Below are 24,727 nucleotides of genomic sequence, written 5' to 3'. Positions count from 1 at the left end.
AGCACAGCCCGGCAGTCGACTCAAAATAATTTTTATTCTTCATCATCATTATCGGTTATAACAGAGGAAGCACCGTGTCACTGGGAATGCAAAAAGCCAATTGAATATCGGAAAAGCCACCTTTGAAATCTGCAGTGGAAGGCATCTAAAACAACAATCATAATCTATATTTGAAGTGCAGGCATCTGATGAGCTAGAAAGCGCTTTGTAACCGATGATCAGTAGGGGCGGCTCAGAAAGTTACAACAACCAATACAAAAACACAATTGGAGTGCACATCGCAGGAAAGGTAAACAAATAACTTCAGAGTAAACTTTAAAAAAAACATTTCAACCAGGTGAAGCCCACTGAGCTTCTTTTTCGTAAGCCACCTGGCTGCGTCGCCCCGTGAGACGCGTCACGCCGAGCGGCGCCGTCGGCGTTGGCGTCGTCATCGTCAGCGCGGTTGGCTACGTACGATGCGAGGCACTCAACGTAGAGTACGCTGCGTCAGCGGCCATGCTTAATCCGCTGCTGTACCAGGGCCACTGCAAGCCATCGCCATCTCTCACAAATCTGCAACGTAACGATCCGTCGAGTACCACCCACACAGATGGATTCGTTGCTCCGTCTCCACGGTGGGTATCTGCCTCAGGGGGCGAGTTTCCCCTCCTGTTCCCGCTCCTCCCATAATGACTCATCGTTCTTGCGAAAGTACGATGGGCGAATATTTTACATGTATTCTATAATTACATTTACATTTTTATCTAATTGTTGCCCCATGTATGAGCGCTTGAAGGAAATGAATATCGCCATCATATTTTAAAATAATTTTCAAAGTGTTAATTTGGTGTGATCTGCGGTATGGCGACTCTTGTCTCCGTGTGGGTGGTGTTATGTTTGGCGCGGTGGTGTGGTGGGATGTGCGGTGTGGTGTACATTGGTATTGTTTGGCAAGCTGTATTGTGCGAGTACGGTATAATGTTTTGGGTGTTGTGGTGTGGTGTTATGTCTGGTGTGTCCCGTCTGTGTGTGTGTGGTATAATGTTCGGTGTGCTATTGTACGTGGTATGCCAATGTGCGGCGCGTGGCGTGCTTAGTGCGTTCGTGACGCGGTTGCGTTTGCTCCGATTTCTATTTTGCTTCATCGCTCTCCTCTATATGAGATTCATTCTAATCATTTGACATGTTGGTGACCCAGGTCGCTCTTGCAATGGAGACTCCATCCTGGCCTCTCGCGTTCTCGCCTGCCGACGCAAATCAACCATGTCGTGACTTGCCGTGGTGCTGTGCGCGGCGTTGCCACCCCGCTCCTCCCCAGTCGCTGTGCGCTCAGATCCGGCAGCGGCGCAGGGCCATGGGCGCCCTGCTGCGCCTGTGCCACCGTCTGCTGGAGCACGAGGAGAGCGCCGCCGGGAGCGACGGCAGCGGCCGATCCGCGCCGCAACCCTCGGCTTCCGCACTCCACGGCACGTGGCCCGGCGCCGCCGCCGCCACCGCCACCGCCGCCGGGCCACCGCAAAACCCGGACGGCTCCCCCGGGCCGACGGACCGGACTCGCGCTGAGCCTTCCGCGAGCGACGAGCTACGGCCTTGCGGACGGACGGTTCCGGCTCGCGAGCCCCAGCGGCCGGAGGTTGCCGGCGCTCCCCGGCAAGGGGGCGGCGAGGAGTGGGTAGAGGCAGCGGCGGCGGAGGAGGAGGCCGGAGAGGATGGCGAGGTGCGGCGGCTGGCGGAGGGAATGGAGCGGCGGTGGGAGGCGCTGGTGCTCCAGGCCGTGCACTGGCAGTCGCGGCTGCAGCGGTGCTGCACGCCGGAGCAGGCGAGTGGCAGCTGGGGGGTGGGGGGGGGCGGGGACACCGGGGGAAACGTTTCACACAACTCACGGCGACTTCACGTTGTTGTTGTTGTATTTTTTATTTAAAGCTTTCGTGACTGCAGGGATTCGTATTCTTGGTTATTTCGGTAAAGTCACGTAGAAGGGAAACAATAAAATAAATTAAAAAAACCCCGCCACTTTTTTCAAATTTTCTTGCTGTGGTTTTCACACCTGATGATGATTGCTTGTGTCGCAGTCGAAACGTCGTAAGCATTTTATTGTTTTATATTTTTATTATTTTATTGTTTCCCTTCGACGTGACTTTACCGAAAGAACCAAGAATATGTTGTTGTAGTATTATTTATTTAGTTTTCACCGCGTTGTTGGATCGAACTCGAGGGGGTGGGTGGCTAGCAGCACGCCCGGCTGCCATTGTCTCCACAGTGCTTGTGCTTAAACACCGCACCAGGTCCTCATTGAAGGCTGTGTCAAACTAGGGGAGGTGCAGGAGGAGTTCTAATATTCATAACTGGTGTTGGTTGTGAAGCGGGAATTGAACTCGGGTCAGCGGGTTTGTAGTGCAGCAAAGACAAAGATTCCCCGTATAGCCTTAAGAGACTTCTCAGGCAAGTGCTGTTAACGAGGACCGATGAAGGCCAGCACACGAGGGGATGGGTGACCAGCAGCACGCCCGACCGCCATTGGAGCGCAGCTCACACATAGACACACACACATACACACACGTGCACACGTACACACGGACACGCATGTACGCATGTACACAAACGTACACACACCTTGCACACAGACACACACACGCACAACAAAGACAAAGATCACCCGTATAGCTTTAACAGACTGTAGGGGCAAGTGCTATTAGCGAGCACCTATAAAAGCCGGCACAGCACACGAGGGGGTGGGTGGCCAACACCACGCCTGGCCACCTTTGTCTCCCTCGTGGCGATGTTTACACATTGCACCAGGTACTCAGTTGAGTCGACCTAGGGGAGGCCCAGGACCGGTTTTGATAACACTATGTCACACAATTTTTGCTCCTGGGTAGTTGCTTTTGTGACCAGGACAGTGATATTTTGAAATTTACCTATTTTCACTGAGAAAACGGGCGAATTTGTGTCTTTTCGTTCACATAAAGTCAGAAAAAAAAACATACGAATCAAAATGAAAAGACACCCACGTGCACACTCATACGCAGAAACGCGTCCTCGCGCCTCCTCCCCCCCCACCCCCCACCCCCCACCCCCCGCGCGCGCGCAGGCGGCGCTGCGGCACGTGGACGCGTCGCTCGCCGACCTGTGCTGCTCGAGCGACGAGGCACTCGAGTGGGACGAGACCGACCTGGACAACGAGCTCATCACCTCCACCTTCGATGACGACGGCGAGCACGACGAGGAGGAGCACGCGGACGACGACCCCACCAGCGCGTACTTCTCCGCCTCGGCGCCGCGCGGCCGGGCTCCACGGGCGATGACGAAGGAGAAAAACGACGAGGAGGAGGAGGAGGAAGGGAGAGCAGGAGGAGGAGGAGGGATGTCGTACGAGCCGGGCGGCTCGCTCGTCTACCAGGTCTACAGCGTGCACGACGTTTCCCTGGACGCCGACCCCACCCTGCCGCTCGGTGGCGGCCTCGGCCTCCGTGGGCCGGGCAAGGCCAAGGGTCTGGTGAAGAGCGCCAGCAAGGACTCCTCCTTCTCCTCCACCGAGTCGCTGCTCAACCTCCTGGACGGGCTGCTGGGCGACGGCTGGGGCATGCCGGGCGCGACGGGCGAGTGCGAGAGCGGCATCGCGAGCGAGGGCGACGCCGCCACGGTGTCCGACTCGCGGCCGTCGGGCGACGATGCGGCGCCCGGCGGGGCGGGAGACGTCCGCGCCGCGACGGGGGAGCGCTGCCTGGAGAAGGGGGACGCGGCCGACGAGAGGCGAGCGTCGCGGCGAAACCGCCCGGACGAGGACGATCGCGAGACGCCGAACCGGCCGGCGAGGCCTCTCGGCTTCTACGACAACGGCCACTTTCCAGGAGAGCTGGGGCGTCCGCCCCACGTGATGACGTCCGCGGGGTTTTCCGGGGCACTGGTCCCCGATGCGCAGTCGCCTCTTCCTTCTCTGCCTCGTTATTGTCTCCCCGATCGCGAAGACCCCGGGGCGGAGGAGAAGGTTCTGCCGCTCTGTGACGCCAGCGCCAGTGCCGCCGCTGCGCCAGAGCCGCCGAGCCCCACGTCGTCGGCGTCGCTCACGGAGGACGAGCGCGACCTCCCGTCGATGAATTCGTCCGCTGACTCCACGTGCATGGGCGGGGAGGAGTGCTACTACCACGGCGGTGCGCCGGCGGACAGGAGCGCGGCCGCGGGGGTCACCGCCGCCGCCGGCTACCTCAGCGAGGCCACGCTGGAGCTCCTGCAGCAGCTGGAAAAGGCGAGCGGCCGCCCGGGCGGGCGAGCGGCGCGCGGCGCGTCGGGCGCAGCGCCGGAGAGCGCCTCGGCGCGGCCCGCGGCGCCGGGCGCACGGCCCCCGCCGGAGGGGAGGCCCCGCGGGCGTGAGGACTCGGCCGCCTCCATCTCGGAGCCGTCGGACGGGAGCTGCGAGGACGTCTCGCTGTCGTCCGATGACCGCGGCGAGCCGAGCGCCTCGCCGCCGGAGGACGCGAGCGTGAGCATGATCGTTAACATATCGGGCACGTCCGTCTGCTCGGACGACGACGGCGACGATGACACGGACCTCCTGTCCAGCTCCACCGTGACCCTGAGCGACGATGAAGATGGCGACAACGGCGGCGGCGACGAGGATGGCTTCTGCGTGGATGAGGAGACCTCGTCCAGCTCAGGCAGCTGGGACGAGGATGACGACGACGACGATGATGACGACAGCGAAGACAGCGAGAGCTTCTCAGAGGACGAGTGTGCCGCCACGACCACGGGGAACCACGGCTTCTACCTGCGGCCTGCGTGGGATGTGACCCACCTGCAGGGCCTCACCGCGGTCCTCGGTGACGGCGGCGGCAATGGCGCCGCCGAGCGGCCGTTCGGAACGTTCTACGCGCGATTCTCGCGTCCCGAACCGCTGGCCACCACCCTCGTGAACCCGTCGTGCGCAGCGCACGAGGGTGGCCTCCTCCTGCCCGGAACGTTCCAGGGAGCGGCCGACCCCAGCTCGGCGAGCAACGCCGACTTCGAGAACGGCAACGTGGACGAGTCGCCGTACCTGTCGCCCTTCGAGGAGGACAGCCTGTGCTTTGAAAACCCGGAGGGGGAGACGCTCTACGCGCCGGAGGGCCGGCCCATTTCCCAGAGGGACTTTCTTGCCGAGAAGAGGAACAAGAAGAAGACGGCGTCCTTCGCGCAGGCTGCGGTCTCCGCCCGGGCCGCCCGGGAGGACGGTGCAGAGCGCGGCGCCGCCTGCACGGCCGGCAAGGGCCACCGCCTGGTCAAGAAGTCGCACCAAAAGTGGAGCCACCCGCCGGCGCGCGGGGACGAGCTCGCAGGCGGCCTCCACTTCGCGACGGGAGCCGCAGGCGGGCCGGAGCTTTTGCCGCTGCCGCCGCCGCCACCGCCACTGCCGCCACCGGGAAGTCGTTCGTGGCGCTCGACCGAACCCTCCGTGCTCCAACCTATGACTCCGATGCTGCCGGTGCCCTTCTCCGCGACGAGGGAGGCGGGCGGCGTCACGCGGAGCAGCTCCGCCTCGTCCCTCTCGTTCTCGCGCATCTCGGACGTCGGCCCGGACTCGGTGGAGATCGACTGCGCCGCCGTGACGCTGCCGCGGCCCCGCGCGGACGCGCTCACGCTGGCGATGGAAGCGCAGCTGAGCTGCTTCGAAGCGACAATGGTGGCACCGCTGCGGCGGCGGCGTCGGGAGGAGGAGGAGGGTGAGCTCGCCTCCCCGGAGACCAGCACCGCGAGGCCGGCGCGTGGTGTGAGCCACTACGTGACGGAGATCGTCGAGATTGCGTCGGCGGCGCTCGTCCAGATGTCCGCGAAGAACGGGGGCGGCGGCTCCATCCTCAACCGCACGTCCTCCTTCAGGCAGAGGAGCGAGCGGTTGAAGCCGGCGCCGCACGCCGGCGAGCCGCGCAAGGCCACCGCGTACTCCTACGTGGCGCTGCGTGACAGCGAGTGCACCTGGGAGCTGAGCAGCTGCGACGACGACATGTCCAGCACGCCACTGCTGCCGCTTGACGAGGACACGCGCTCCGAGGAGGACGGGGAGCGCGGCGTTGCCGCCGAAGCACCACAGCCAGGGGCCGGAGCGCCGTCGGCGTCCCTGCCGCCTCCTGCCAGGCGGCCGGGCGCCACGAGCGAGACGGAGATGCGGGGGACGGCCGGCGTTCCGGAGGAGGCCGCCGCACCGTCACCCGAGGGCTCGGCCCCTCCGCTGCTGCCGCCTCGCCGGCCGCTCCCGCCGCTGCCTCCACCCCGGAACCCCCCGCCTCCCCCGCCACGCCGATCCAGTAGCCTCCCGCATCCGACCGGCGCTCCCGCGTCTCCCGCGGTGTCTTCCGTAACGTCTCTCACGGGATCTCCCGCCGCGTCTCCCGATGGAGCGCCGCCAGCCTCTCCCGCCACGTCTCCCAACGGAGCACCACCCGCGTCTCCCACCACGTCTCCCAACAGAGCATCACCCGCCTCTCCCGCCACGTCTCCCACCGCCTCTCCCACCACGTCTCCCAACGGAGCACCACCTGTGTCTCCCACCACGTCTCCCAACAGAGCACCACCCGCCTCTCCCGCCACGTCTCCCAACGGAGCACCACCCGTGTCTCCCACCACGTCTCCCAACAGAGCACCACCCGCCTCTCCTGCCACGTCTCCCAACGGAGCACCACCCGCGTCTCCCACCACGTCTCCCAACAGAGCACCACCCGCCTCTCCCGCCACGTCTCCCAACGGAGCACCATCGGCGTCTCCCGCCACGTCTCCCGCCCCGTCTCCCGCAGCGTCTCCCAACGGAGCACCACCCGCGTCTCCCGCAGCGTCTCCCAACGGAGCACCACCCGCCTCTCCCGCCACTTCTCCCAACGGAGCACCATCGGCGTCTCCCGCCACGTCTCCCGCCACGTCTCCCGCAGCGTCTCCCGTCGGAGCGCCTCCCATGCTGGAGGAAGAGGAGGATGAGGAGGAGCAGGAGCAGGAGCAGGCGAACCGGAGCCTACAGAGTCTGCAGCAGGAGGACACCGGCCTGGACGAGAACAGCAACAGCAGCCACCCGACGGAGCGGAGCGGCAAGCGGCGTTCCCCCAAGCCCACGGGTGGCGTCGGGGTCGCCGCGTGGACGCGAGGGCAGGACCGCAACAAGAACGACCTCGTCGCCCCCGGCAACGGAAACACGGGCGCCACAACGGCCCCCAGGCGCACGCAGCAGGACGCCGTCATCGCCGCTGTGAAGCAGGTAAAGGCCCCGCACGGTTTGGGACTTCGGTTCGGGTGCTGCCCACACGTGGCGGTGTAACGAGGAGGGTGCTGCCCACAATGGTGCCGTAACGGTTAGCAGTGCGTGGAAATTGCAATCAAGAAGGCACCGCTTCGATTCCATCTCCTGGCGTGGAAGTTGAAATCATGTTTCTTAAATCCACTCACACATCGCCTTTGTTCACCCAGAAGTGTATATATATGCATGAACCTCATTTAGTTGATTGGCAGGCCGTAGTAAAGTGTGGGCACTCCCACAAATGCAAGGGTAGGCCAAAGTTAACAGCAGTGGTGTGAACGAGCAATTACAGGGCTGCGCCTCTATACTTTAACTGTACCCACTTGAGGGTAATCACGCGAACTTGTTACGGCGGGCTTGGCGGAAGCAGGCGGATCATTATCGCGAAAGCATTCATTCATTAATTCACTCGTAACTGCATCTCCACCATCGTCACTTTCCATTTCGTAAAACAAAAATGACGATCTGCCTGACGCCCGCTGCGGAGACGGAGCGGTGAGATCGGCGAGGTGGACCGTCGGCAACGCGCAAAAACGTCGCGGGGTGGTCTTCATCCAGCAGCGGATCGATCCTGCCCGACGACGACGACGACGAGTCTGCGCTCGCCGTTACCGGAAGTGACCGAGTCGCGGCACAGCCCTGCCGAGCGCGGTCTCGTTCGCCACGGAGCTCCCGTGCGGAGTGACGAAGAAGCCCTCTGAAGATCGATGCTCCCCAGTGTAGAGCGGCGCGGCCGGCCCGCTGCTGTTTAACTTGGCTGTGCCAAGGTCACGTGGTGCGGTTTTTCTTTTTGCCGTGCATATGTCCGTCAAATTATTAAATAACAGGGCCGTTTATTTATCCGGTGAAAGTCTCACCGAGGCTCATTTTCACGAGGGCCAATTCCACGCTGAGGAATTTATTATTCACGCGTGGTAAGGAACTGGAGAACCCGGAGAAAAGCCCACCGCTCATGCGAGAGGACAACTCTCAAAGGTCCACACAGACGGGGCTCATAGACCCCCTCGCTGTGCGACCATTTCCTGGCCACGTCGTAGCCCACTGGGTTTTGGAGTCTCGCAAATCATCGCGCCATCCGCCAACCCGAGTCTCCCAGAGAAGCTTCCCACACCACATCCATCTACTCCTCGCCTCTCACCACCTCCTACATGTCACTCTACCGCTGCAGCTCACTGAGAGTGGGCTGGGGTTGGCGGACTGCATCAACCACCAGCAGCAGCAGCAGCAGCACCTGGCGTCGTCCCACGCATGGCTGCAGGAATACACAGCGGAGCGGCCACTTGCCACGCCATTCACTCTTAATTCGAGGCCCGAGAGCAACGAGGCTGTCCGCGAGAATGAATTGTGGGCTGGACGCGGGCCCAGCGAGCGAGTGAGCGAGCGGGCGAGCTCTGTTCCCGCAGACACGCTCGCTCCGCCACAAAGAGCCTTCTGTTCCTCCGCGGGACGGTGGGGCGGTGGAGGTGGGGGGAGACGGGGGGGGGGCGGTCGTGGTGAGTGGAGAGAAGGCGGTGGGTCCGGCGGGGGGTGGTGGTGGTGGTGGGGGAGCGGTGTGGTGGGGAGGGGAGGTTACGCTGCCGGGGCTGTGGAATTCCGCTGGATCGGAGCGCCGGGCAGCGGGGCGAGGTTGCCGGCCCAGTTTCTGAGTGCCGTGGTTGCGATGGCGGCGTCTCTGGAACGCCTGAAATCTCAACGCGGTGTCGCCTGTGACACCGCGTCGCCGCAGCACGCGCGGTCCCACCACGGCACACACAGTCCCACCGCAGCATGTGGAATCTCACTGCAGCACACGCAGTCTCACCGCAGTACGTGGCATCTCACTGCAGCACACGCAGTCTTACCGCAGTACGTGGAATCTCACTGCAGCACACGCAGTCTCACCGCAGTACGTGGAATCTCACTGCAGCACACGCGGTCCCACCAAAGCACGTGGAATCTCACTGCAGCACACGCAGTCTCACCGCAGTACGTGGAATCTCACTGCAGCACACGCAGTCTCACCGCAGTACGTGGAATCTCACTGCAGCACACGCGGTCTCACCGCAGCACACACAGTCCCACCACAGTATGTGGAATCTCACTGCAGTACACGCAGTCCCACCACAGTACACGCAGTCCCACCACAGTACATGCAGTCCCACTGCAGCACACACAGTCCCACCACAGTACACATTTCCACCAGAGTACACGCAGTCCCACCGCAGCACACGCAATCCCACAATGCCTATCCAAACTCCATGTGGTTCATCAGGGGTTAGGGATGGGTATCAGGCTCCCTGGTCGTCATGGCGACCACCCAGCACTGATGGGATAACGATGATGGGAATGGGTCGGACCGCTGATGACAGTAATGGCATGATGATGGCGGCGATGATGGCGATGATGTCAGTCTGTCTATGCAGCATTGCGCAGGGTACGCCGATGGTTTCGTTTGCGTGCGCGCACTCCTCTGGGGAGTGGAGGCACAGCGGTTAGCGCGCTTCTCTACGAAGCCGGCAACTCGCGTTCGATTTCTCGTCCACGGTCGACAGGAGTGGCGAGTGATATCTGGCCCAGCCCCCGCGCCAGAAATTCCTCGTTTATCCCGTGTACACCCAACGCGTTTTCGCCGTAACGCGGTTCTTCTGTGAGGGAACACTTTTCGCACAGTGCTGGAACGCGCACCGTTATAACGTACGTGAAACGGCGCGTGATAGCACGGAACGCACGCATTGTAACGCAGGACGCACCCGTTATCAAGCAGAATGCACGCATGCGAAAAACGCGCGTCATAACGTGGAAGGCACACCGTTACACCGTGGAACGCGCCAGTTATGACGCGGAAGGCGCCCCGTTTATAACACGCTTTCTCAGAGGTCGACAACGGACTACTTTCTTGAGTTGCGCGGCTGAGCGGTGCGGGAATGCTGGGTAATAAGCACGGAATGATCACGTGGGTCCCGGTCCTGGACCTCCCCTAGGTCTACTCAGCCTCAAATGAGTACCTGGTGCGGTGTGTAAACATCGTCACTGGGGAGACAAAGGCGGCCGGGCGTGGTGTTGGCCACCCACCCCCTCGTGTGCCATGCCAGCCTTATATAGGTGCTCGCTAACAACACTTGCCCCAACAGTCTGCTGATGCTACACGGGGGATCTTTGTCATTGACACACCTGCGTGTGCGTTGTCCCCTGCGCTCAGCTCACGCCGAGGACCGCGAGGCTCCGCGCGGGGCCCACGAGACCCTCGGAGGGGCCCGCGGAGCGCGGGAAAGGCTCCCGGGGCCTGGCCCACGTGGGGTCCGCACGGCAGGGCCACACGGCAGCCCCCGGCAGCCGTCCCGGAGCCAAACTCCCTCCCTGCAACGCGGGAGGGAGGCCCAAAGCCCTCCCCTAAGCGCCCAGCATTGGCCTGCACCCTGCGTGGCCTCCAGGTGAGGCGCTCGCCCCCCATCTTCCTCCCCCGCCCCCCTCTTCTTCTCCACCCGCTTCTCCGCCGACAGCGGCCCAGCGGTGGCAGCGCGCCGCGGCCGCTTCAAGGCCGGGACGTTCGCGGCCGGAGTCCAGCGGCCGCCACCCATCATTATGACTGCGCGTGCGTGAACCTGTGACGCTGCTACGACAGCGCGCCGTTTGCTTCACACCGCACGTTAAAGACTCCCCACCCCCTCTCCCCCCGTGACGTCATTCGCAAAGAGTCGGCCATTTGCGCGTCTCGGCGCCGGGTTTTAAAATTTGCCAAGTTCGGAAATGACGACGCAGATAACTCGATTTGGATGAAGCGCACACACACACACAGCGGCAATCATCCAACCGCAACCGTTGACGATAAATACAGGTCCTGGGGTGGGGTGTCCGTACCCCCCCTCCCCCCCCCGGTACCCGCAGTGGCTGTGCCGCTGTCGTGAGGAACCCCCCCCCGTCCCCCCACTAGAGGAGGTGCGGGGGGGGGGGCCTTGCCCTCCCCCTCGTCGCCCCGGGGGCGGCTTCGCTCTTTCTCGAACTCTTCCCACCGGCGATGATTGATGGGCCCGCTCGCTCTTTGTTGCTGACGAAGGGCCGCCTCGCCCCGGGCAACGACGGAGGAGCGTCAAGAATTGCGCTCGGGGTGACGCCTCCCCCCCCCCACCCCCCCCCCCCGCGTTTCGCGCAGACGCGGGGGGGGGGGGGGGGGCCGCCACCGTCGCCACCGCGGACGGCAACGAGAGGGTTTGGTTTTTTGCTTTCATGTAAAAAAAAACACATTTTTATATTTTTTTGGCCTTGCGCCAAATTGTATTCCAGTTGTGTGGCTGACCTGGTGGTGAGCGGCCACGTTGGCACGAGATGAAGGAATTTCCACTGCAACGACTCGCGGAGAGCAGTGCACCGCCTTGTGTCGGAGAACAGCCCCCCCTTGCCACCCTGCCCCCGCCCCGTTATGGGTGACGTCACATTGCTACTGACGAGGTCCCTCCGCCCTGCGCGTGTGGTGGTGGTGGTGCACGCTGGGCGGAGGCGTCACCGTCTCACAGGCCTGGCCACGAGTGTTCCAGAGCGGTGAACAAAGCGATGGGGTTTGTTGTTGTTGTTGTTGTTTTTCATTTTCATATGTTGGTACTGGCAAAGGAGGTCCCGTGATGTAGATTAGGGGTCGGGGAATCTTTCGTCTGCCAAAGAGCCATTTGGATATTTACAACATCATTCGCGGGCCATACAAAATTATCAACTTAAAAATTCGCCCGTTATAATTGGTCGAACATTTAATTAACTCACCCCTAATGCGATGGCTGGAACTGCTTCTCTTTGGCGAGGCGTGTGATGATGTTAGCTGGTATTGATGATGTTAGCTGGTATTGACGATGTTGCTACTCGCAACTGCTTTTCCAGGTTTGCTCCTAGATTGATTGAATTTCGAGTCCCGCCTGCGGTTGCCTTGGCAGGGCCAGAGACCAAATGATTTCGCGGGGCCTCATACGGCCCATGGGCCGGACGTTCCCCACCCCTGATGTAGATGCTCTACCCCGAGCCCTCATTACTCTGATAGTGGCATTGTCTTTGTGCTGTGTACGCCTTTTGACGTCCTCTGGTGTAACACCGTTTTGACCTGAGGCTCAAAAGAAAGCTGTCTCTGGTGTGGACCAATCAGTTTCAAGGACAATGCCAATATATTATCAGAGTATGTTTTTTGTTTGCATTCTGACCACAAGTATTGTGGTTAATGCAGACATGATTCCTTGTAAAAGGCTTCAGTTTGGTGTTTTAACATCTCAACACCTGTTTTGTTGCCAAAAAATGCCAAAAAAAGGGGAAAACCTATTCTGTATTGTTGTTGTTGTTTTCTTTATTTCTCAAAAGAGTAGAAATTAGCTGAATTCAACGAAAGCGCCGAATGAACGTGTGGGTGTGTGCTCGAACTCACATATGGTGGTGTAGTGTCGCGGTTAGCACTAAGCTGCGCTACGAACCCGGCGACCCGGGTTTCATTCCCGCTCATGGCCAACACCGGTGACGATTATCTGAACCGGTCCTGGGCCTCCCCCAGGTCGACTCAGCCTCCAATGAGTACCTGGTGCGGTGTGTAAAAACATCGCCATTAGGGAGACAAAGGCGGTCGGGCGTGGTTCCGGCCACCCCACCCCCTCGTGTGCAGCTGTGTTTGTTGGTGTCTCGGTGTCTCTGACACGGCCAATGTGAACCCGGACTGCCACTCGCCCACCTCGCTCCTGTTACTATGGCTGCTGTTGTGGTCTTCGCCGTTGTCATCGTCGTTGTTACTGTGGTGGTGGTGCTTGTTGTTGTTGTGGTCGTTGTTGTTATTGTGGTAGTTGTTGTTGTGGCCGTTGTTGTTGTGGTCCTTGTAGATGTTGTTGCCGTAGCCGTTGTTTTTGTTGTCGTAGTAGTTATTTTATAGTCACTGTAATTGGAGGAGTTGTTGTGGTCGTTTATTAAAACCCCCGACTTAACTCGAGCTACAACAGCAGCAACAAGAACGGCGAAATCTCATTTAACCGCGCAAGCGATGATGCTGCACAATTTGGAGTTTTAATATATTATATATGTACATAGATATTTTTTGTTCCTCTGCTCGGATTAAAAGCGCGCGGGGATAATTTTTTGCCGGCGCGGGGATTTAATTCCTCCCGAGCTCCGCGCGCCGCTGTCAATTTCGAGAGATGATGGAAAGGGGCCGGCCACGGCGCAATCTGCGGGGCTAATGGCCTTGTTTCCTTAATGGTGCTCCGCCGCGATCACCAGATGGGAGATTGGCGCGCTCCATTAGTCGCGTCGGTGCCCTGAGTGGGCCCCCACCCCCCCCCCCTCCTCTTTCCTCTCTCTCTCTCTCGCCCGCTGTGATGTCAACCCCTGGTGAGGGGTCAGGGCGAGCCGGCCACCCCCCCCCCCACCCCTAGTCCCACCACCACCGGACAAGGCCGAGGAAAGACCACCACCTCCACGGCAAGGTAGAGCCGTCACCTCCGTGGTAGAAAACACCGGGGCAGTATCCGCGCGAGGGCGAATATGCTCACGATTAGGGGAGTGAGTGATAGTGGCGCGTTATTGTTATTAGTATTACTGCACCCAATGACAAAAACCAAAATGTTTAATGTTTCGCGAACACTTCTAGGTTTCCCAGGATGGCTACTTCACCCAGCGAGAGGACGATCCCTGGGGAAAACGACGGTCCAGGTGACAACCTTTACCCGCGTTGAAGTCTCGCGTATTCTCAACCGGCAGGTCCCGTCGACGCGATGACCCGAGCCGGCCACGGCCACCTCGACCCCCGGGGAGGAGCGGAGATCGGAGTGGATGAGGCGGTGTGGCCAGGACCCTCGGACCCCCCAGGCTGCTACCTCCGTGACCCCTCCCCTGCAAGGGATTGCCCCGACCGGCCCTGCCCCCCCCCATCGCGCGCTCGCGAATTTCATCTCGGGGGCGGAGGGGCGGCAGCAGCGTCGGATTTGGAGGAATCTTGCGCTGGGAGGGGGTGCGGTCGTCGTCTCCATCCGATGAGCATGGCACAGGGGGGAGAGTGCGCGGCAGCTGTGCGGGCCGTGCAGGTGAGCTGGGTTGTGCAGGTGAGCTGGGCTGTGCAGGTGAGCTGGGCTGTGCAGGTGAGCTGGGCTGTGCAGGTGAGCTGGGTTGTGCAGGTGAGCTGGGCCGTGCAGGTGAGCTGGGTTGTGTAGGTGAGCTGGGTCGTGCAGGTGAGCTGGGTTGTGCAGGTGAGCTGGGTCGTGCAGGTGAGCTGGGTTGTGTAGGTGAGCTGGGTCGTGCAGGTGAGCTGGGTTGTGCAGGTGAGCTGGGTCGTGCAGGTGAGCTGGGCTGTGCAGGTGAGCTGGGTTGTGCAGGTGAGCTGGGCTGTGCAGGTGGGCTTGGTTGTGCAGGTGAGCTGGGCCGTGCAGGTGAGCTGGCTTCTGCAGGTGAGCTGGGTTCTGCAGGTGAGCTGGGCTGTACAGGTGAGCTGGGCCGTGCAGGCATGCCGAGCCGTGCGGTGTAGCGATGCTGCACGACGCGAGCGGTAGATCGATCGGTGTTCGCCCGCGGGCCCTCGCCACACAGGTCCGGCACGGCCAGGAACCAGGTGCTGCGCTTACTCGAAATAGCGTGCGTGTGGGTGTGTGCGTCTCCGTGTATCTTTGTGTGTGTGCGTGTGTGCCTGTATCAGTGTGTGCGTGTGTGTCTGCATCAGTGTGTGTGTGTCTGTGGATTTGGCTGTAATCGCACCTTCTGCTGATGTATACAACCTGGAGGTAACCCCCTCACTGACACACGGTCATGGATACACAATCACCGACGTACAGAAAGGCAAAGCTTCCTAGTATAGCCTCTAATAGACTGTTGGGGCAAGTGCTGTTAGTGGACACGTCCCACGAGGGGGTGGTTGGCCAGCACCATGGCCCTCCGCGTTTGTCTCCCCGGAACTGATGTTTACACACCGCATCAGGTACTCATTTAAGGCTGAGTCGACCTCAGGGAGATCTAGGAACCGATTCAGATATTCATCATCGATGCTGTTGGCCGTGAGCGGGAACAACAACTCGGTTCGCCGAGCTTTAACGCAGTGCGCTAACAATAGCTCCACTTCTCCCGACTGATTCACATACACACTTATTCACACGTACAGACATATCTCACAGAATTATAAACAAACTGGAACACTCCCACACGCATCCCACGTCTTTGGATCGCCATCATGTCCATCATCACAATCATTACCGTCATTGCCGTCATCATCACCGTCATCATCACCATCGCCAATACACCATCATTGCCATCATCACCATCATCACCTTCATCACCATGATCATCATCGCCACCACTATCATTCACCAAGGCCCCATTACCACCATCCATGCCCTGCTCTGGCACCCCCAGTTAATCGCACTGGTGACTGAGCAGGTATATTGATATCCCATACAGGTATATTTGGTTGTTTGACCTTCACACTGACCACGACCGGTTTAAGTATCACTCAGACACACACACACGCCAACACGGGTACATACGAACACACGAAGGTCAACACAAACTGTTGCGGCAAATGCCGTTCGTGACCATGAATCAAACTCTGGTCACAACGCTCTCTCACACACACACACAGGGCCCCCGTTGGTTTTATTTAACCAGGTGGGACCACACGAGGTCAGGCCAGTGAGACATTGGTCTGCCCGCAGCAGCGGGTGGGGGTGTGATAGCGGCGGGGGGAGCAGTGGTTGCAGCTGTGTGTGTGGGCGCGATCCCAATCGACTCGCGTGTGACGAGGTGCTCCGATTCGACAAAAGACGCGAACCCCTGCCCGCGGCCGGCACGCGATGGCCCGCCTCTTGCCAACGACGTCACGGGGAACCCCCTGTGACGCCCGTCGAGAGGCGGACGGCCCGCGTCGGTCGCGTGGATCTGGGTTGTTGTGCCCGCGGTAATAACCAGGGGCGGCCGATAGAATTCGAGCCGTGAACCTCTTACAACAACTAGCGGCGGTGGTGGGGGGGGGGGGGCGCGCGCCGCCACCCTCATACAGACAAAGGTGTTCCATGTAGCTCGTTTACAATTGGTCTCGGGGCAAGTGCTGCGAGCGAGCACCTATTGAGAACCCCGCAGCACACGAGGCGGTGGTGTGTGTGGCCATCGCCACCGTCCGACCGCCTTTGTATCCCTCGTGCTGATATTTAGACACCCGTTTAAGGCTGAGACGCCCTATAGGGGAGGCCCAGGAGACGTTTATAATTATTGCCACTGACGATAGCCGTGTACCGGAGAATCAAACTTGGACGAGCAGGACGACAGCACAGTGCGCTCACCAGAGCGCCACCGCTCCCCTGCTGCATGCGCACAAAGACAACGCCTGCATTCAACTAAGTGACGGTGACTTCATCACGGTGCTTGTACTAGGCTAGGTGCACTTTCAGGCCATCGCTGGCAGGAGCCCCCACCCCCCCCCCCCCCCCCAGGTGTTCAGGGTTAAACTGAGATGACTGGCAGAGTCGCCACCTGCATACAAAGACAAAGATCCCCCGTATAGCCTTGCACAGACTGTCAGGGCAAGTGTTCTTAGCGAGCTTCTGTGAAGGCCGGCACGCCACAGGAGGGGTTGAGTGGCCAGCACCACGGCCGTCCGCCTTTGTCTCCCGAGTGGCGATGTTCATACACCGCACCAGGCACTCGTTTGAGACGGGGTCGGGCCTCGGGGGGGGGGGGGGGGGTCAGGCCCAGAAACGGTTCAGACAATCGTCACTGATGTAGGCCGTGAACGGGAATCGAACTCGGGTCGTCGGGCTCGTAGCGCAGTAGTTTGAGCCACCACTGCGCCTCCACACACACACACACGTGCGCGCATGAACCCATCCACACACACACACACGTGTCTCCACGTGGGTTCTTGGTCTCAGCCCTAGGTGTCGTCTGTGTGTGGATCAATTAACTTCCTCGCAGTGGAATTGCCCGCCCCCCACCCCCCCCCCGCCGCCCCAAGATCATTCATCTCAAGCCAGCGGTGGAGAAACTTACGGCCCCGTGGGCCAACTTGATGTCACGTCCAGCCGGGGCCACCTGGGGTCTCCAACTTTAGGCACGGCCCACAAACGATTTTGTCACTGCAAGGCATCTTATAGCCGCACTAATCGGGTACCAGAGTGGGACGTGTTTTCTGAGCTGGCAACACCATCGTCACAACCACCACCACTGTGTTGAAGCGTGGCCCACCAGAGGTATCATAAATCATCGTCAACAGCCATCGTCTCTCTGCTGCTAAGTTGAAGGCCTCTTCCGCTCTGACTTCCCCCCCCCGCCCCCCCTTTTCGCATTTTCAGAATTCGCGAGTGCCGCGTCCCCTGTGAGCGGGAGGGGGTGTGGGGGCATCACGCGGTGATTTCCCCCCCCCACCTCCACCCCCCTCCCCCCCCCCCACCAATTCCCCCTCCCATATAAACAAATCCTTGGCCATATCAGAAACCCCCATCACAGTTCTAAATCGAAGGCCCCCACGCGCCCCAATCCCACTTGAGTCCCACATTCAAACCGAGCGGCAGGAGCACCTGTTATCTCTGTGGAGTTCGTGTTGTTCTCTCGCCCGTGTCCTGCAATGGGTTTAACTCCGATGTCCTCCCCGTCGCTAAACCCACCGCGCGCGCGAGCGAAGTGTCTACATCGGCGTTGGCCACAAGCATCCCAATGTAGCAGGCAGGACCCTCCTTAATACACACAAAAAACGAATCCCGTGGCTCTCCCCTGGGTAATTAGGTTCAGAGCCTCTTCCCCCAAATAGCCGGGCCTTTTGCGTACAGATCCACCCCGCGTATTAAAGGTCACCCCCCCTACATAGCAGAGCCCCCCCGCCCCTACCCACAATATAACAGAGCCCCGCCCAAATGTAGCCACCCCCCCCCCCCGTGCCTTCCTCGGCCGCCGTAGAGGGAAGGGCCCCAAGGTGAATGCAGGTCCCGTTGCCTTCGTCTCTCTTCTTCGTCTTCTCGACAGAAGCGCGTTCCCGTGTACATACGGCCGTGTACAGATGTCGCGCATCTCTCCTCTGCGTGTTCGCGTGTCCCCCCTCGCTGTGTCGCTGTTGCCAGTCTCTGTGTGTGTGGGTAGTCGACCGACCCGGACCCTTGTCCCTCCCCCCCCCCCCCCTTTCGCACCCCCTATGCATGTCCGCTGCTGCTGTGTCGGGTTAATAAAGGACTCTGCTATGCAACGGACGCGTCCACCCTGCGTCGTCTCTCGCTCGCAAGCGCCGCACGCCGTTACGCGCTGCACGCGCCCGATGATGGTGATGGTGGTGGCGATTTCCGCTGCAGTCGTTGGCGCGCTGTGTCACACTTGCACGGTGACAGAGACAGTGATGCCTGTGAAGGCCGGCAGGGCACGTGACGGGGTGGGTGGCCAACACCACGGCCGCCCGGCCGCCTTTGTCGCCCAAATGCTGAAGCGCTGATGGTTTCACGCCACACAATGAGCTAATTTTTAAGGCTGAGCCAACCTTGGTGAGAGGCCCAGGACCGGTTCAGATAACCGTCACTGACGTTGGTCGTGAGCGGGAATTGAGCTCGGGTCGACGGGTTCGTAGCGCGATGCGCTAACCACTACACGACCGCGCCCCACGGTGTACGGGTTACACAAAGACAAATATTCTCCCCCCCTCCCCACACCGACAGTATAGCCTTAACAGACTGTTGGGGCAAGTGCTGATAGCGAGTAGCACCTATGAAGACCGGCACTGTGGCACACGAAGCGGGGTGGGTGGCCAGCACCACGCCCCACGGACGACACCAACACACGATACGCAAGCTCCTTTACATACTCTACGTACACGACTCATCCATTTTAACCAACCGAGAGCCAAGCGTTCAAATCGCATCACCGGAGCCGCGTGCTTCGTTTGGTTTCAGCAAACAACCCGGGGGCTCAGCACTGGGGGTTCTCTCTCACATAGAGCTCGCACGCAAGCAGCTCGCGAGGCACAGAGTCTCGGCGAGACCAATGATGGACTCCCCCCCACCACCACCACCACAACCCCCCAGGGTCGCTTTCGTTTAACGTGAGCCGCAGAGACAGAGATCCCCTGTACAGCTTAACAGGCTGTTGGGGCAAGCGCTGTTAGCGGAGTGGCATCGTTGAAGGCCGGCACTGTGACACGCGAGTGGGTGGGTGGCCAGCACCACGCCCGGCCGCCTTTGTCTTCCCAGTGGCGACGTTAGCACACCGCACCAGGTACCCGTTTGAGGCTGAGTCGACCTAGGGGAGGCCCGGGACCGATTCAGATCATCGTCACCGGTGTTGGCCGCGGAGCAGGAATCGCACTCGGGCTCGCGGTTAGCGCAGCGCGCCGCGCTAACCGCTGCACCACCGCTCACTCCTCACTCACACAGCTGATGAGGATTTCAGGGAGATTGCGACCTCGTGCAGCGACGGGAACCCGGCGATGCCATCAACAAACTCCCAATACCCCCCCAGCCCCCACTCCACACCCCCCCGTCCTCAGCCCCCCCCACCTCAGCCCCCCCCCAGCCCCCCCCCCGTCCTCAGCCCCCGCCCACCCTAGCCCCCCCCGTCCCCAGCCCCAGCCCCCCCCGTCCCCAGCCCCCCACCCCAGCCCCCCCCCGTCCCTAGCCCCACCCCAGCTCCCCCCCGGCCCCACCCCCGCTATTTAACTCGTCAGTGCCCCCCCCCGCCCCCCAACACACCCCCCCACCCCACCCCCGCTATTTAACTCGTCAGTGCCCCCCCCCGCCCCCCAACACACCCCCCCACCCCCACCCCCGCTATTTAACTCGTCAGTGCCCCCCCAGCCCCCCATCACACCCCCCACCCCCGCTATTTAACTCGTCAGTGCCCCCCCCGCCCCAACGGCCTCTCGCGCGGCTTCTGTCAAACGGCGGCGGCCCCGTGGAGGCCGTCGCCTGCCAAAGATCGCGCCGCGTGCCGCCGCAGCAGCCGCAGAAGCAGAAGCAGCAGAAGCAGCCGCAGAAGCAGCAGAAGCAGCAGAAGCAGCCGCAGAAGCAGCAGAAGCAGCAGCCGCAGAAGCAGCAGCAGAAGCAGCAGCAGAAGCAGCAGAAGCAGCAGCAGAAGCAGCAGCAGAAGCAGCCGCAGAAGCAGCAGAAGCAGCCGCAGAAGCAGCAGAAGCAGCAGCCGCAGCCGCAGAAGCAGCAGCAGAAGCAGCAGCAGAAGCAGCAGAAGCAGCCGCAGAAGCAGCCGCAGAAGCAGCAGAAGCAGCCGCAGAAGCAGCAGCCGCAGCCGCAGAAGCAGCAGCAGAAGCAGCAGCAGAAGCAGCAGAAGCAGCAGAAGCAGCAGCAGAAGCAGCAGCCGCAGCAGCAGAAGCAGCAGAAGAAGCAGCAGCAGAAGCAGAAGCAGCAGCAGAAGCAGTAAAAATGCGCCCGCTATTTTATTTTGTGGTGGTGGGGAGGGTGGGAAGGGGAATCTGTCAAAATAAAGTGAACGTTTGGGGTCGGGTTTATTGGGGTGGGCGTGTCGCGTATCTGCGAGATAGTGTTTGTTCATTTATTAGTTTGCTTATTTATTTGTTAATTTATCTATTAGTTTATGTAATTACTTGTTTATTAATTTATCTATTTGTAACTGTGTTTGCTTCTTTGTATGTTCATTGATCTAATTGTGTGTTTGTTTATTCATGTATCTATTTGTAAATGTGTTTGCTTCTTTGTTTATTCATTGATCTAATAGTGTGTTCGTTTGTTCGTCTGTTTATTTACCCATTCAGTCGCGTGTTTTTTTAATAAACAGGGTGCTTAAAAAAATGTTCACACTTACATGTGACTATCGTTTTTAATAGGAAAAGAACGGACAATACACTGTCACATGATAACTAATGTACGTTGATAGCTTCAAAAAGTCACAGAGTTTCGACTCGTTCGCCATCATTGTCAACACGTTGCCTGGAATCTCGTCCAGGTGGTCTCAAGAGCCCAGAGGAGGCAGCACGTTGTTGCAAATTCTCAGAAGTGTTAAACACATTTTTAGAAGCACCCACAATAATGTTTACTCTCCCGGGCAAGGCCCCCTCACTGAGCTACAATATCACTCGGACATCCATGGTAGCCGCCAAACAACTATTCTGTCCCGTGCACCTCCGCGCTGTTTAGGAAAAACAAGTGCAGTCGCGTGAGTCGCGGGGTTCGGCCAGTTAGGGGGATTGTGGGGGGGGGGGGGGGCCCGCTGCAGTTTGATTGACAGGTGAGCAGGTCGACCAGGTGAGCGAGTCGACCAGGTCAGCGGGTCAAGCAGGTGAGCGGGTCGACCAGGTGAACGGGTCAAGCAGGTGAGCGGGTCGACCAGGTGAGCGGGTCGGCCAGGTGAGCGAGTCGACCAGGTGAGCGCGTCGACCAGGTGAGCGCGTCGACCAGGTGAGCGCGTCACTGTCGCCAACCGAGTAGGAGCCAGGCGAGTCGGAACCTGACGAGTAGGGGCCTGGTGAGTCGGAGGGGGTGGCGTGGACAGCACCACGCCCGGCCGCCTTTGTCTCACCGGTGACGATGTGTACTCATTTAAGGTCGACTATACCTAAGGTAAGTACAGGACAGGACCGGTTCGGATATTCGCCAGGTATGTCAAACTCGGGCCTCCTGCATATAGCGCGGTGCGCTAACCAATGCACCGCCGCTCCCCACACACGCGCACAGAGACGCACACACAAAGACAACGATCCTCCATATAGCTTTAATTGGCATTTGGGGCAAGCTCTGTTATGAAGGCTGACAAGATACACGAGGGGGTGGATGGCCAACACCCACGCCCGGCCGCCTTTGTCTCCCCAGTGGCGATGTTTACACAGCGCACCAGGTACTCATTTAAGGCTGAGTCGATCTAGGGGAGGCCCAGGACCGGTTCAGATAATCGTCACCGCTGTTTGCCGCGAGCGGGAATCGAACCCGGGTCGCCATGTTCGTAGCGCAGCACGCTAACCGCTACACCACCGCTCCCCACGTACACACAGACAGATACGCACTTACACACACGCCCATCACATGCTGCACATGGATTCACGTGCAACACGTTGTCAGTGGAACCCAGGGGCGGGGCAGGAGGGGATGCCAGGAGGAACCGCCCATTGGCTCATCTCGAGCGCTGCGTGTTAACGCTCCCGCACCACCACCACCACGAGCCCCCCTCCTCCTCTCACTTCTCTCCACTCCGCTGCTCGACCGCCCCGCGCGGGGCACCACGCGCTCCGGCCCTGACCCTCACCCTGGAGAGCAGCAGCGGTAGCGGCGGAGGCGGCGGACGAGGAGGAGGAGGGCCCGCGTGTTGCTGCTCCACTCGCGCGCCCCGTCTCGACGCAGCAGCAGCAGCAGCCCGACAGCAGAGCCGACGCAGCATCGCGGTCGCAAACTACCACGACAACACGGGAGCAGCTGCAGCTACAACTACTCGAGCAGCAACAACAACAACAACTACAGCGGCGGCGGCGGCCACCACAGCACCACCGATGAGCACGGTTGGCTACGTACGGTGCGCAAGAAGTTCAACGCACATACAACAGCGAGGGGAGTAGCGGCAGGAGTTCGGGGAGGGATCGGCGGCGCGCGATGCCAGACGCGAGACCGCGCCGCGCTCTTCGCAGCGCGGTCGTGGCTCAGCGGTCGTGGCTCCGTTGGGGCTCGGACTCGTGAGCCCCCGGGCAGCGCTGAGTCGCGCTGAGCCTTTACCCCCCCCCCCCACACCCCCCTCTCTTCCAACTCTCCCTGCCCTCTCTATAATACAGAGCTCTCGCTCTCTCCAGGAGCCACGACGCTCTGCGAGCCAGGCGTTTCCTCCTCTCTCCATGAGCCACGGGTCTTGATTTATCCATGAGCCAGGCGACTTCGTCTCCTTGAGCCAGGCGACTCCGTCTCGATGAGCCAGGCGACTTCGTCTCCTTGAGCCAGGCGACTTCGTCTCCTTGAGCCAGGCGACTCCGTCTTGATGAGCCAGGCGACTCCGTCTTCATGAGCCAGGCGACTCCGTCTCGATGAGCCAGGCGACTCCGTCTCGATGAGCCAGGCGACTTCGTCTTCATGAGCCAGGCGGCTTCGTCTTCATGAGCCAGGCGACTTCGTCTTCATGAGCCAGGCGACTTCGTCTTCATGAGCCAGGCGACTTCGTCTTCATGAGCCAGGCGACTTCGTCTTCATGAGCCAGGCGACTTCGTCTCGATGAGCCAGGCGACTTCGTCTCCTTGAGCCACGAGCTCTCGTTCTCTCCAGCAGCCAGGACGCTCCCTCCGCGAGCCAGGCGTCTCCCGTCTTCATGAGCCAGGCGACTTCGTCTTCATGAGCCACGAGCTCTTCCCTGAGCCAGGGCTCCCGGTCTTCGTGAGCCAGGGCTGAGCGGGAGGGAGGAGCGCGGAGTCCCTGGGATGCACCGCCTCTTCTCGGACTACGCGGAGGCCGCGGTGGCGAGCGGCACGGCTGCCGGGGTCTTGGCCGGCGATGGCTCGGCGCTGGCGGCGGGCTCCCTGCCTCCCCTCAACGGCTCCTTCGGCATGGGGTTCGCCCCCTTCCCGGACCGGTGAGGACCCCGGCGAGGTGACGAGAGAGGGGACGGGACGAGGTGACGGACGAGGTGACGGACGAGGGGACGGGACGAGGGGACGGGACGAGGGGACGGGACGAGGGGACGGGACGGGACGAGGGGACGGGACGAGGGGACGGGACGAGGGGACGGGACGAGGGGACGGGACGAGGGGACGGGACGAGGGGACGGGACGAGGGGACGGGACGAGGGGACGGGACGAGGGGACGGGACGAGGGGACGGGACGAGGGGACGGGACGAGGGGACGGGACGAGGGGACGGGACGAGGGGACGGGACGAGGGGACGGGACGAGGTGACGGGACGAGGGGACGGGACGAGGGGACGGGACGAGGGGACGGACGAGGGGACGAGAGAACGAGAGAGGGGGCGAAGGGACGAGAGAGGGGACTAGAGAGGGGAGCGCGCGCTCGCGCACGGCAACGAGCGAGGGAATTCCAGTACGGAGCTGATGCGAATGTTTTCCATGCTGGTTGCTGCTCGTGGTGGTGGTGGTTGTTTGTGGTTATGGTGTCGGTGGTCGTGGTTATTGGTGGTTGCGGTTATAGTGGTTGTGGTTATAGCGGTTGTTTTGGAGCTGTTGTGGTTGTGGTTATTGTTTATTGGTTATCGTGGTTGATTTTTGAGTTGTTGTGGTGGTGGTAGTTGTGCTTGTGGTCACCATGCCACAACAGAGTGTGCGGAGCTTTTCCGCCGTCACTCCGCGGTGGCTCATTGTCCTCCGCGTCGCCATACTTCACCACGCGGGTCAATGCGCTTTGCTGAAGGGGCAGGAGCCCACGACTCACCGTCGGCCGTGACCTTTGTCGGAGCCCAGCGGCGCTAACCACCGCGCCACCGCTCCAAATCCGCTAATCACAATGCGGCTATACCGCGTGTATGTTGAACTTCTTTCGCACCGTACACGTAACCGACCGTGCTAATCGGAGACGCGCGAAATAAGTTCAACAAAAAAAGATTTCCCCCGTGTAGCCTTAACAGGCTGTTGGGGCAAGTGCTGTCAGCAAGCGCC

The 24,727-nt window shown here is 60.6% G+C and overlaps 2 protein-coding genes across 5 annotated transcripts in view; both read left to right on the top strand.

Annotated features, from left to right (window-relative positions):
* Window positions 1–18,383, top strand: part of LOC116947702 (uncharacterized) — a 109,196-nt gene extending 90,813 nt beyond the window's left edge. For both annotated transcript variants that reach the window (XM_032963714.2, XM_032963712.2), the window contains exons 14-17: window positions 1,301–1,801; window positions 3,074–7,198; window positions 10,416–10,647; window positions 13,931–18,383. In XM_032963714.2, the coding sequence (XP_032819605.2) occupies window positions 1,301–1,801; window positions 3,074–7,198; window positions 10,416–10,610 (4,821 nt within the window). In that variant the 3' untranslated portion in view covers window positions 10,611–10,647; window positions 13,931–18,383. The remainder of the gene's footprint in view (window positions 1–1,300; window positions 1,802–3,073; window positions 7,199–10,415; window positions 10,648–13,930) is intronic.
* A 3,800-nt stretch (window positions 18,384–22,183) lies between these two features.
* Window positions 22,184–24,727, top strand: part of LOC116947698 (neuronal PAS domain-containing protein 3-like) — an 85,262-nt gene continuing 82,718 nt past the window's right edge. Inside the window, exon 1 of one of the 3 annotated variants that reach the window (XM_076071021.1) lies at window positions 22,184–23,692. In XM_076071021.1, coding sequence (XP_075927136.1) covers window positions 23,614–23,692 — 79 coding nt within the window. In that variant the 5' untranslated portion in view covers window positions 22,184–23,613. The remainder of the gene's footprint in view (window positions 23,693–24,727) is intronic. The other 2 variants (XM_032963711.2, XM_076071022.1) reach the window with 2 other exon arrangements.

Source organism: Petromyzon marinus, chromosome 31, assembly GCF_048934315.1.
Source record: "Petromyzon marinus isolate PM22_M1 ecotype Great Lakes invasive population chromosome 31, UKy_Petmar_22M1.pri1.0, whole genome shotgun sequence".
In the NCBI taxonomy this organism is placed as follows: Eukaryota; Metazoa; Chordata; class Hyperoartia; order Petromyzontiformes; family Petromyzontidae; genus Petromyzon; species Petromyzon marinus.
This window is presented reverse-complemented; position numbering and strand designations above follow the sequence as displayed.